Source organism: Lontra canadensis, unplaced genomic scaffold (assembly GCF_010015895.1).
Source record: "Lontra canadensis isolate GAN:19392208 unplaced genomic scaffold, GSC_riverotter_1.0 scaffold49, whole genome shotgun sequence".
NCBI classification, from domain to species: domain Eukaryota; kingdom Metazoa; phylum Chordata; class Mammalia; order Carnivora; family Mustelidae; genus Lontra; species Lontra canadensis.
Genome location: NW_022631043.1, coordinates 8,933,650 through 8,947,018, shown reverse-complemented (window position 1 = coordinate 8,947,018; position 13,369 = coordinate 8,933,650). Strand labels below are relative to the sequence as shown.

Sequence of the window (13,369 nt, the reverse complement as noted above, 5' to 3'; positions counted from 1 at the left end):
CACTGCCTCTCCCAGAGGTCATCTTCCCAAAACCAGAGGGAGCTGTGGGCATCCCGCTGCCATCCATCACCCCCCCGCCCACCACCTCTGTGATGGCCAGAGAGGCCCAATGTGGCAGTAGGTATCTGCAGACTCTTCTCCTGCTAGGAACAGCTTCTTTGCCGTGGGGTGAGGCCGCTGAGAAATGCAGGGCAGCAAACTGAATTCTAATTTAGTGCAGTGTGCACTTCTGCAAGAGGGTCTGTCTCAAGATTAAGAACTCTGTTTAATGGTTTAAAATAAACGGGTGAGGTGGAGAAGAGAGAAGTCACTTCAGTTGTTCTTGACTAAGGGAAGCACTGAAAATGGGTTGATGCAAAAAGAAAGCCAAACATGTCATTTATTGAACTTAAGGCTCCTAAGTATGTTGGTGTGGGTGTATAGTCTCATTTGTTTTTTTCCTTTATTTTCTTTATTAAGGGTAATTATTCCTCCCCTACCATCACTTTCTCTATGGTGATAGGCACTTTCATAATATTCTTTTCATATATACATATGTATGTATATATAATGATAATCATTAATATCAGATAATAATAATCATATATACATAATTAATGTTATATGTTATATAGAGATACAGATATAGACAGATAGATCTCACTTTCAGCCTTCACTTGTACTAATCCCTTGGTTTGGGATTCCTTTTCTTTTATATTTTTCACTAAGCTGATTCAATATTCAATAAGGCAAATAAGATTCATCTCTTTTAGGAAGGTTTCCCGTATTCTCTCACCCTGATCTCCTTCCTCACTCTAGGTCTTATTCTTTTTATGATCTATTTGTACCCTTTGCTTACTTGACCAGAGGTGGAGATGAACTGTGAGAGACTGCAGACTCTGAGAAACAAACTGAGGGTTTTGGGAGGGGAGGGAGTTGGGGAGATGGGTGAGCCTGGTGGTGGGTATTAAGGAGGGCACATATTGTGTGGAGCACTGGGTGTGGTACATAAACAATGAATCTTGGAACACTGCATGAAAAACTAATGATGTATTTTATGGTGATTAACCTAATACAATAAAAAAATAAATAAAAATAGAATCCCACACTGTATTATAATTATAGATACTTCCTGTTGTCTACAACTGGTCTTAATGAGTTCCCATTATCAATGGGACCAATTTGTGGATCTGGGGAGTATCTTTTATGGGAGTGGCTATTTGACAAAAGGCTGCTTTACAAACCCAGGCATCTTAACCAGCGTAGTTTTATTTTTGGACAAAACTCTGATAATGACCTCTACGGATACTCCTGCTGGGTTAGAGCCATGCTTTCTGCTGGACTTCCTTTCACATGAGTGTCCCAGCATGCCAGCTGAATGCCCAGAGAGGCTGGTAAGAAGGAAAAGTTGTTCTTCCCTCTGACCAAAGTCAGGAAGAAAGGAACCAAGAAGGTACAGTGGTCAGTTTTCGAGCTGTTTAACATAAAAATTTTCCCCCTACATTTGGGAATTTTCACCCTATAATATTTAGTGGAAGGGAGATATAATTCTACTGTACAAGCTGAAATGTCAGATATATCTGTTTTCCAGGCACTTTTTAAAAAATGTTCTTAGTTTATTAATCCTCTCATGAAAAATCTGCACTTCTGGTGAGTGACTGGGCTAAGCCAATCAGCCACATCTACCCTAGGCTTTAACTCACAGTGCAAAGAGGCAGAGGGAGCAGGGGGTTGGGGTAGGGCAGAGGCAGCCACATCCAGGTCCTAGGGGACTGCAGGAGGAATCCAAGAGGTGACAACTGTGCTGGGGAAGGCGACAGAGTTGGGAGCACAAGCAGTGGATTCTGCAGAAACAGTGAAGTCAGGATCCTCACTGGCCTAGGGCTCTGCTGTGATTCTGGCCCATCTGCTGAGCCTGCCTCTCCATCCTTCCCCAATTATTCTGTGAGCCATTACTCAGCCTATCTATAGACTTTTTCTTTTTTTCTTTTTTAATTTAATTTTATTTTTTCGGTGTTCCAAGATTCATTGTTTATGCATCATGCCCAGTGCTCCATACAATACAGGCTTTTAAATTAACCAGGGTTAGCTTGTTTTACTTATAATTAGGAGACATGTCTGAAGCGATCTACAGTATGTCCAATGCTCTACCATATGCTCACCCCTATTCTGTGCTTCGTATATATCTTCACTCCTATCATCTGCATCAACCCCAGCAAGGTGGTTATTAAAATGCCATTTTACAGGGAAGGGTCTAGAGATTGAGCTATGTAAATCGCCCAAGGTCACACACAAGGAATAAGTAGAATTGGAATTTTAAATCTGGCCTGCCTCATCAAGGAACCCCGACCTCTGATTTTTCAGTATGTACTATATTGTCCAGGGCAGTTCTGGGCAGAGGGCACTGATGGATGGATGAGTAGAAGGGTGGGTAGGTGCAAGGATGGGTGGATGGATAATTCGGTGGATGGGTTGGTGGATGGTTGGATGAGTGGGTGGGTAGATGGGTAGATGGGTGGATGACTGGGTGGGTGGGTATTTGGGTGGATGGGTAGGTGGATGGTTGGATGGGTGGGTAGGTGGGTAGTTGGGTGCAAGCATGGATAGATGAATGGATGAGTAGGTTGGGTGGACGGGGAGTGGGTAGTTGGGTCAATGGGTAGATGGATGGATGGATGGCTGGACAAAAATATGTTTAAAAATAGAATAAAATAAAAATAAAAATCAGCTGTAATCATTTTTATATTGGTTTAAAGAAAGTTATAAGGGATTTAAGGAGAAGAGCTATGTGATCACTCCTGAGGTCTCCAGATCACATCTGGGAATTATTTTTTTCCAATCATAATGTAAAAGGCTTTTGTTTTTCCACTTGAAATATAAAGGCAAGGCAAGCCAATATAATTACATTTCCCTGACATTCTCCTTGAGCCTTAATTTGGAAAGGTATTCTGTGATGAATAATCACTGGTTAATTAATTAATCAACAAAATGTAGAAAGGCTTTGACATTCAGGCAGACAGAAGTCACGGCAGTCAGATGGGAGCATCCAGGCACACACCCAGATCACACACGGAGCTGGGGGGAGGCTGCCGCAGTCCCTACCTGACGTTCTCATAACGGTGGATGTAGATCCGATGGAACTGGTGCTGCAAGTGCTCATCTTCAACATTGGTCATGTCATTGATCATTTCCAGGACGACAAAGCGGGGGAGCACAGACAGCACAAGCCGTTCCTGGAACAAAGCAATGCAGAGGGACAGGCTTGTTAAGGTTGACCAGCAAGTCTGAGATGGGGGAGGTATGCACCACACAGAAGTCTTGGGCCTCTTGGCTGACTTTCTTGAGGAATTGCTAACTTCATGCCATTCTTGAACACAACCAATATCTACCAAGCATGTGTTATGTACCAGGCACCATGTAGGATGCTGGGTAGATAGTGGTGATCCAAATGAATGGGGGCCCTACTATGGGGAGCTTACATGCTAACAGGGATACAAGCATTCAATAATACCCACTCAAATGTACCCATACACATTCACAAAACGTGACAAGTGCCAGACAAGAACAGGTCATGATCAGAGCATGACATGATTCAAACCAGGATAGAAAGGACCTTTGGGATGGACTGATGCTTACGCTGATAGCAGAAAGCTTAGAATGAGCCAGCCCTGTGTAGTGCAAGAAGGAGAGAGTACAGGGAGAGGAGGAAATCCTTTATCAACTTATTCTCCGATGGGATTTTTGGGGGGTGGTAGTTGGGAAGGCCCTGGTTTTGGGGGGTATAATCAGGGTTTGGACCCTGTCTCCATTACGAACAATCACAGCATTAGGTGAGCTTGGTCATCTCTGTGTCTTAGTTTCCTAATTTGGCAAATAGCAATAAAATCATCTGCTTCCCAGGGTTGCTGTGAACATTCTATGAAATAAAACCTGTGATGGGCCGGACGTGAACTCCCACCCTCTTCTCTGCTCTCCTTGACTCTGCTCCCATGCAAAAGGCTTTATCAGTGAAGTGCCCCAGGAGCTTCATATGATGAAGCTTCTCCTCTCTTGAAAGCTGCCTCATTGTGAGACTGAGAAACATGGTTCTTGAAAATGACCCTGCATCATGTCCATTTTGTCCTCATTAGCGCTATTTGCCAGTTTCCCCGGTATCCATGGCCCTGCTCGTGCATTGTTGTTGGATGGGAGTAGGTGCTAATCACAGCTTTGAGGAGAATTCAGTGCCTGAAAATAGTAGGTGCTCAATAAATGCTTCCTAAACTAACAGTGAACAAAGAGATGGCAGCGATGGTGCCCAGCTCATGACTGGATTCCCTACTGTGGCCAGCAGAGTCTGTGCAGATGAAAGATGGTGAGGGATTCAGGAGATTATCTTATGCAGATGCTTGTCCTGGGGGAGGAAAAGGCAGGCATCCCATGTAGGCAGCACTTCTGGGCTTACAAACAGCAGTGATTCTTAATGGCTTTGGGAAGAACTCACCACTCCCCTAGACTCTTGCAAATGGAGAGACATCTCACTGACCTCTCTCTATGGCAGGCAAAGTGAAGGTATAAGCCCTGGTAAGAGACCTACTCTGGGGTTATAGACAGTGTCTTCTTTTTTACTGACCACTCACACTGTAGCACACCAAATGCTTTGTACCTACTGTTTAATCAAAACCTCGTATTAATTGTAGGAGGCTGTAAGTACAATGTTCATCCCATTTTACATATTAGGATCCTGAGATCCAAAGAGTGCATGTGAAATCCAGCAGTCCAAAGTCATGCACTTGGCAAATGCTTGGTGAAAACTCACACCATGCCTGTGGTCTCCCTCCTACCCCTCTACTGGAACTTGGATCATAATTCAGCCATTTATTCATTCAGTTACCATGCTAAGGGGAAGGTGCCATGTGACAGGTGCAGTGCTGGGCGTGGAGAATCAGTAGGAAACCAAAACCCAACATGGTACTTGCCTCTGGAGAGCCAGTGTTCTAGAGGTAATAAACAGACCCTGGAAGAGATGATGAAGGGGAGCTGGTGGCTGCTTTAGCTGAATAGTCAGTGAAGGACCCTACGTGGTGACTGGAGTGGGGATCTGAAGGGCAGGAGGAACAGTCCTGTAGAAAGCTAGAGAGGGTGTCACAGCCACAGGGGAACGGATCAGCAAGTACTGAGGTTATGGGATACTGTCTCTTTTGAAATTCACTCATTCATTCACTCCACACATGTTTACTGAGATTCTGCTGTAGACCAATCTGTTAGCTGCTATGAATACAGGATTGAACAAACAGATGTGATCCTGAATTCACTGGGGGGCTTATAGGCTCTGTCTCAGAGACAACAGGTTCAAGAAGTGATAGTCATGGTATCAGAGAGGTCCTGCAAGGGCAGGAGCTTGACAAACACTATGACAGTAAGTCTGGGCAGCCCCTCACTAGTAGTGTGGACAGAGAACCCAGTGACTTGGGGCAGACTGTTCCATAAGCCACAGATGAGATCCTGGGAGACTTGCAAGAGCTGGAAAGGTAAAGGAAGGAAGGCTGGGCTTCTACTCAGGCTGTCTTCAAGACTCAGAGCCAGGCACAGAACAAGTGAGGAGAACTCAGATCTGCAGAGCCTAAACATTTGGTGGCAAGTCTCAGGAAGAAGGCATATGCTCACTCCTGGTCCGGAGGCTGGCCACCTGAGTGTTCTAAAACAGGTTGTTATTCACATAAGCCATGCGTTCCTCCAATCAGCCTGGACCTGCCTCTGGGATGCCTTCTCCAACTGCTCTGCTGAAGTGACAACACTTCCGTGAAGCACCCCTTAATCCTTTGCCATGTTGACCTACTGGTTTCTGCCCTGATGGTAACCACCACCAACCTCTGATTGAATGCAGGAATAGTTCTCTTGGATGACCTCCACTTACCAATGCTCTGAATTACCTGACTCAGTGGGTACTCAGAGAGACTGCCCTCCCTCACACCTGTCAGCTGGACACTTACGGGGCTGAAAGTCCCCAGCTCATAAGGAGCTCTCTTAATGCCCACAGCTTCTATTCCACACCAGCCCCATGCTGGCCAGGAGCCTCTGAGCTTGCTCCCAAATGCAATTATGTCAGTTTATTTGTGAGTGTGCTCACTCTAATTAGATATTAAAAATTTTCAACAAGTAGGAATCAGTGTTGCTGTTTGTATGAAAATGGAATCGAATGCTTTGGGAAGGCTTGGTAAAGCTGACTAACAAAAACATCACCACTGAATTAAGATGTGGATGAGGTGGCCATGAACATTTGTGGGAAAAATGATAAAAATTCCAAAGTCACTCTGATAATGTTGCAAGTACTTTTAAATTCCTGCTCCATTTTTAAGGAACTAGAAGTCTTGGCTGGTGCACAATTAGCTATGGTCTCAATAAGAAACAATACATCAAAGCTAAAAATAAATGTCCTGGCCTTATTTTAAGAGACCAAATAATACATTTGCTATTTCATGTTTAAGTCATAAATAAAATGTTCAAGTATAATTTTTCAATAGTTCCCCATTTTCACCTGCTCATCCAATGAATCAAACAACCACATATTCTGAAAAATTCTACTGTAGGGGTTTTACAGTTCTTGTTTGGATGGCTGTCACCCTCCCTAGACTGTGAAACCTTGAGAGCTAAAGCGGCGTCCTGTCCACCTCCAGAACCCAACACAGGCTTAGGAAGGAAGGGGTAGCCATATTTATTTGGATTTCTCTGGTGGCAGATTGATACCCAACTCAACATAGCTTCAGAAAACTCAGACTTTATCCTAGGATACTGCAGTGTCTCGGGGAAGCTAAGGGCAAAACTGAGGCTGAGTCTTAGGAACAAAAGGAACTTGCCCTTGAACTTGGATTTCTACTTCTGCAAGTTAGCAAGAAGGCTCTCCCACTTCTCCTTTACTGAAAGCCCTTATGCCTTTTATCTTTGTATGCCTTGTATCTTATGCCCTCTCTCTTTGGCTATTTTGAGGAGATTCTTGCTCAGTTCAAGACTCACCATGTGAGCATAAGGAGTCTGGTTGAGTCAAACATCCAGTCTTGCCTAAGGCTCATGGTCAGGTGCAGGGGCACAATAAAGAGTGTGGTCATCACCGAAGTGACTAGTCAGAGTGGGGGGGGGGTTGGGTACAGAGGGGAGAGAGTAAGTCTTAACCAAATGGGGACATGGCAGGAAACAAAGATGCGCAAAACAGTAGCCAGTGCACGTTTGTGGAAGGAACCGATGAGTAAGAGATAAGTAGCTGTCCCTAAAAGGGTCCGGCTTTGACCACCGGGGTGGAGATCAAGGAACCTACAGAGAAGGTCAGTAAGCAGAAGCAGCCGTGCAGGCTGGCAGTCACGTGAATGGCCCCAGAGGCAGGCTCTGGCTTTGAACCTTAACTTGGCCCGTCCTTAACTCTGTGACTTGGGGGCCACATCATTTAGCTTCTCTGTAGCATCAGTTTCTCCATCTGTAACCTGGAGCTGATCATAACTACAAGTCTTTGACAGGGCTGAGGGATGAAGGGAGTTAGTATTGGTAAAAGAATTAGATGGTGTCTAGCATGCTGTAACCACATCCCGAATGTTGATGAAATTCACTGGCAAGCATGCTCTATTTTCAGCATTGTTTCAGAACTCGAATTGTACATGGGCGCAAATGTTTTAGCTTTTAAAAGTGGGAATGTTACACAGGAAGTATGGGGAAAGTGAATATGCAGAACATAAAAAGGCCATCGTACTGCATGGTGAAAAGCTTCAGTCACACTTGTAAAAATGAAAATTCTTCCATGTGTATTACCAAAATCTTGACTGGCAGTTGAGTTTGCATCTGAAAGGGAATTATGGAACTGTCATCCGGAACTGTTACTGTTCCCGAAAGTTGAGCATGACCCCAACCTTGCAAAAGGTGTTATTGAACCGGCTCCTACAAGCATAGTCCATACACGCTCCTCAGGCTTATTCAGAATAGTGAGGGGGCTGACAGTCCAGATAATGTCCGTGTCTACTTGGTGGGGGTCTAAGACCACCAGGAACTTTAGTTCTGCCCAGAAATGCTAAGACCAAAAGTTTTGGAGTCAGGCAAGCTTGAGTTAAGTCCTGACTGAGTTCAACACCTGGCTTGGCTTGTGACCATGATAACCTATATGACCCCTTTGTGGCTCAGTTTCTTCATCTATAAAATGGGAGCAACACTGTCTGCCTCCCAGGATTGTGGTTTACCCTCAAACCCTTTTAATAGATGCTGGCATACAGTAGGTGCCTATTAAATAGCGGTAGTCATCAGGGATGCTTTAATTCATCCCAGTGGCTGGTTCACAGATGATAGCTTGCATTACTCTATAGTCTATAGTCCACAATATGGAACAGAACTTAAAGGAGGAGTAATAAAATTCAGATTTTAGGGAACTTTTTCTTCCTTTACTCTTTTCCAGGAGTTAAGATTTTACCAGGTCCCTTCATTTAGTAGTTGCCAGACAAAGCTCTTTCTTCATTCTTTGACTTATTTAAGCATTGCTGAATGCCTACTATATACTGGGAGACCCCAAAACACAAGGCCAACCTTCACAGACTCTGCCTTCACAGACCAGGGCTCAGATCCTGTAACTTAGCTATATGTCCCTAGCAAGTGACTTAACTTCTCCAAACCTATCATTCTCATGTGCAAAATGATAACAGTAGCTCTCTTCTGGGGTTATCCTCAGGACCCAGTGAGACACATTTGATCAACATGCTTAGCATCCATGCTATGCCCTGGAAGTAGGGGGAGGAAGTGGGGAGTGGTCCGTGCCAGGTGCAGGCAATAATGGGGTCCTGGTCTGTGGAGAATTTAAAACAATAGTAAGAGGACTAAAACTTGCTTTGCTTTTTACTATTATCACCACTCACTGACTATTTGAAACAATGCAGTGACAAAATACTGCTCTCCACTCCCAGGATAATGTTAATCAAATAAAAAGGAAGGCACATTTTTGCTCTGGTAATAAAACGACAAACCAAAGGCAATATTACACTCGGGCACGATGCTGAGTTCTCTTGAAAGGAATTTAGTCAAGTGTGCGGGATAAAGAGCACATTTGCTGTATGCAGAAGACATTAGGTGCCCAATATGCTGCCAAGCATCCCCTCTTGAAAAATTCTTCTTTTAAGCACTTCTTATGGCTTGAGGATTTCAGTCCTTTTAGAGAGTGTTGAAAAGTTCTTTCACATAAGGTTTGCCACTTTTCTCCGACACAGAAAAGTATTGCGCCATTTTCTATAAAGAGACATTGATATATGGGTCAGAAATCACAATTGGAAGATCTGAATTTGAGTCTTTTCCTGGCATGCGCTTACTCACTGTCTGATCTCGGACCAGCTCCTTCGTCTCTCTGGATCTGTTTTCTGAGGTGTAAAAGCTGTAGTGAACTTCGTTCTGCCTACTTTGCCAAGGGGCTTCATTGAGGGTGAGACATTCCAGATGGATATTATTGTGTCTTAAGAAATAAGGGTTCCCCAGTTAGAGTTAGAGAAGATCATTCAGGTAACAAGCAAAGACGAAGGAGATGGATAGCAGATGGCAAACTTTGGGTGAGTTCACCATGGTTTAAGGTTCTCTGTGTGAAGGACTGGTCAGAACTGAGACTTGAGAATTCCTCTGGAAGCAGTTTGGAATGGTCCTTGTATCCTATGGCAAGGAATTCGGTCTTCAGCTAATGGGGAAATAGGGAGCCAGCAATTTTTTAAGTCGGGGAGGAGAAGGGAGGTGACATCATTATTTATGTGACTCTAGAGAACGGATTGCAAGGCTAGAGGACAGACAGAAAATACGTGACATAGTTGTTGCCATATCTCCAGCAAGAAGAGCAGATCTGAATGTGGTCCAGGGCAGCACGCAAAGAGAAGGGTTAGATTGGAGAGACAAAGGGAAGGTACTGTGATTGTATATGGGCTGGAAAATTAAATTCCCCAAGGGATGAAACAGCACAAAACAGAGGGAAAATGGTGTGTGTGTGTGTGTGTGTGTGTGTGTGTGTGTGTGTGTATATATATATATATGCAAAGATAAATATATATATAAATTATACATTTAATTATAAATATATATAAACATATAGAGAGACAGATACAGATACAGATACAGTTGATCAACTGATTGAAAGACAGATACCCTACTTATACAGTAGCCTAAGAACCCAAAGGGTTCCATCTTCTCTATCTCCCTGTGGTCATTTCAGTGATGCCCAGCAATGCTGATGGACCTACTGAACAACACAGAGCACTGGAGTTATACAATCTCTGTACACTGTAGTGGAAACAAGATGCAGTGCTAGCAGGGACTGCTTACCTGCCGCCAGGGTTCAAGGAAGAGTGCAGACAATTTCCTTAGTACAAATCCTTCAAAATCTGAACCACTCCAGAGCAGCACCCTGACTGTCTTTTACATAGCATGCACCAAAAGGAATTTGCTTGACAAAGGGCTGCTTCTGGTTTTCAAAACTCCTCATGTGGGGCTTGGCAAGGGAAAGCATGGTAAAGAAAGGGCTGTGCGTCTTTCTCTAATCCGAGAAAGACTAGGCTCAGAGCTCTCTGCCTCTTTCTTCAGCATCAGTTGATCCCCAGCCCCCAAAACACTCAGCATACTGACTAGCTCCCACTGCTCTGCTGAAGAACTGGAATCTATGGGATGGAGAACCTAGGTTTTAGAGGTGAAGGAACTTCTGTACTGCTTGTCCTTCTTCTACTAGTTGTGTGAGTACACAGCTGCATCTCTCTCTCTTTTAAAAGATTTTATTTATTTGTTTGACAGAGAGAGAGATCACAAGTAGGCAGAGAAGCAGGCAGAGAGAGAGGAAGGGAAGCAGGCTCTCTGCTGAGCAGAGAGCCCAATGCGATGCTGGGCTCGATCCCAGGACCCTGAGATCAAGGACCTGAGCTGAAGGCAGAGCCTTCAGCTGAGCCACCCAGGAGCCCCCGCATCTCTTGATATTGGGGTGATAACACCCACCTTGGGGAGTGCTGAATGAATGAGATAACCTGTATAATACCTAATACGTAGAGGGACTCCATGAAAGCCACTTCAGTTTTTCCTTCCAGAGTTGCTGAACATGTAGGTTGCTGAACATGAATTCCACCTGGATAGTGCATATTATGGTATACAGTAGGAACTCAGTAAATGCTTACTATACATCTTTTGTTTGTTGCTGTGCTAACAGATGGCCATTGTCATGTTATTATTCCATGCAGTAGCAGTAATAAGCTACTGGTCACAGAGTCAGCTATGTCCTTCACATTCAATACTCCCGTTTCCGTTGTTTAGAATTAAAAGTGTTGGTCTCAGTGAGAGGGCACTTCTTATAGCTGAGTTTGGTGGATAAAATAGAGACTGGTCATGATATTCATGCGCATCCTCAGAGAAACCCATGTTAACCTGTACTAAAGAAACTCCAGATCTTTTTCCATTTCTACCTTCCTATGGTCATAAATCCGAAAAGGGGTTCCTTTTAATATTATTCATCCATTTATTTAAGTAATCAGTCGTTATTTATTTTTTCAAGCCCTTTCTTACTCAAAATGACACAACTTAATGAAAAAAGAAAAGGTTGCTGCTCTCACTGAACTTCAGACAAGTACATAAAGATAGTAGGATCGTCAATGCAACGATGGATGGAAACGCAGGGGCAGTGTGAGTCCCATTAAGGACATCTTGATGCAGTCAGGGAAGTGTTCCCGGAAGAGGTGGTACTTGAGCTGAGTTTTGGTTCCGAGTAGAGGAAACTGTAAGAGTGAAGCCATGATGAGGTAACAGAGTTGATATATTTATAGCACTTCAAAGAGTTGAATGTGGAGAAGATAAGGGCCTGGTCTTAAAGGCACTTCTGTGCTAGGCTAAGAAACAGTAACCTCATCTTGAAAGCTAAGGGGAGCCCATGAAGGATCTTTTTCTTATTTGTATCGAAGTTTAATTCACATAGAGGAACATGTTCATATCCTAGATGGACAGCTGTATGAGTTTTCACAAACTGAACACACTTTCATAAACAGAGCACAGACTTGGAAGCAGAACATGACATCACCCCAAAAGCCCTTTGTGTCCCCAGCAAGTCACTACTCCTTCCAGAAGTAGGGAACACATTGTCTAACAGAGGTAATGCCTAAGGAAGAGCAGCAATCATATCCCCAAAGTATAATTCTGTCGACCACTACTGCCACCACCAACACCAACTCTTATTGATTACTACCATGTGTCAGGCTCTGTAGATGAATCATCTCCTTTTGTCCTCATGGCAGCTCATAAAGATGATACTTCTAGTATCCTTGCTTTAGAGTTGGAGAAACTGAGGCATGCAGACACTAGAGAACTGTGCCAAAGGCACAGAACAAGTACATGGTAGCAACTGGATGCAAATCCGGGTGTCTCAATCCATTTGTAAGTGAGTTCTATTCACCAGGATAATGGATTATGCATTACAGAGCCTGACTTGGGGTTCATTCTTCTCTCAGGTGGAGTGGACCACCTGGGGCTCCCTCTCCTGTCACAAGCTTTTCCACATCTTTGTATAATCTATTGTGGAATATCACCCACTACTCACTCATGCGTCTGATGAACTGGTATGTGGGAAGCAAGTGCTAAGAAAGGAGTGGGTGGTGAGCTCTTGCTTTGCACTTCATTAGGCAAAACAAGAGATGCCCTTCTCTTCTGCCTTCTCTGTGCTTGTATTTGGCTGGGAGACTGAAAAGGGCTCCAATAAAATATTAACAGCATTACAGTTAACATCAGCACGGGGCACCACCCGGTTTTTGCATGTTCCAAAGAGATGCCAGGATAATAGATGTGAAAGATGAAATGCTTTGAACTACTGGAGTCAGAACTCCCAGTGCCATAGACCAGTTTTTCCTGTTCTCGAGCTTCGTATAATGGAATCACATAGTATACTCCCTTTTGTGTCTGGTTTCTATCACTCTACATCTAGGAAGACTGTGTCACTTGTGGGTCTCATGTTTCTTGACTTTCTGGCAGCCAGGGAAGTGAGTTGTCTACTACTCCTCCTTGAGACACTTTTTGGTTCTGGTCTGTGCACCTGTTCTTTTGATTTGTTGTTGTTGTTGTTCTTGTTGGCATGGTTTTCATTTTATTATTATTATTATTTTACTTTTTAAACATCTTTGCTGATTGTTTCACGTCTATTTACCCCTTTAAATGTTGGGGAACTCCAGAGTTCAGTACTGCAGCTTCTTCCTTTCTTTATTTACACTATCTTCCTGGATTAACTCTTCTAGAACATGGCTTTCTATATATAAGTTAACCCACTCCATAGACTGTATTTCAACCCTAACCTCTCTGCTGGACTCTAAGCTCTATAGTTGGGTACCCACTTGACAGCTCCATTAGGATGAACAACAGTAATCTAAATTCACATGTCCCAGATACATGC

The 13,369-nt window shown here is 43.7% G+C and overlaps 1 protein-coding gene across 3 annotated transcripts in view; it reads right to left on the bottom strand.

The window, feature by feature from the left end:
* The window catches only part of ADCY8 (adenylate cyclase 8), a 215,718-nt gene that overhangs the window by 134,259 nt on the left and 68,090 nt on the right, over positions 1–13,369 (bottom strand). For all 3 annotated transcript variants that reach the window (XM_032873521.1, XM_032873519.1, XM_032873520.1), the window contains exon 3: positions 3,082–3,212. In XM_032873521.1, coding sequence (XP_032729412.1) covers positions 3,082–3,212 — 131 coding nt within the window. The remainder of the gene's footprint in view (positions 1–3,081; positions 3,213–13,369) is intronic.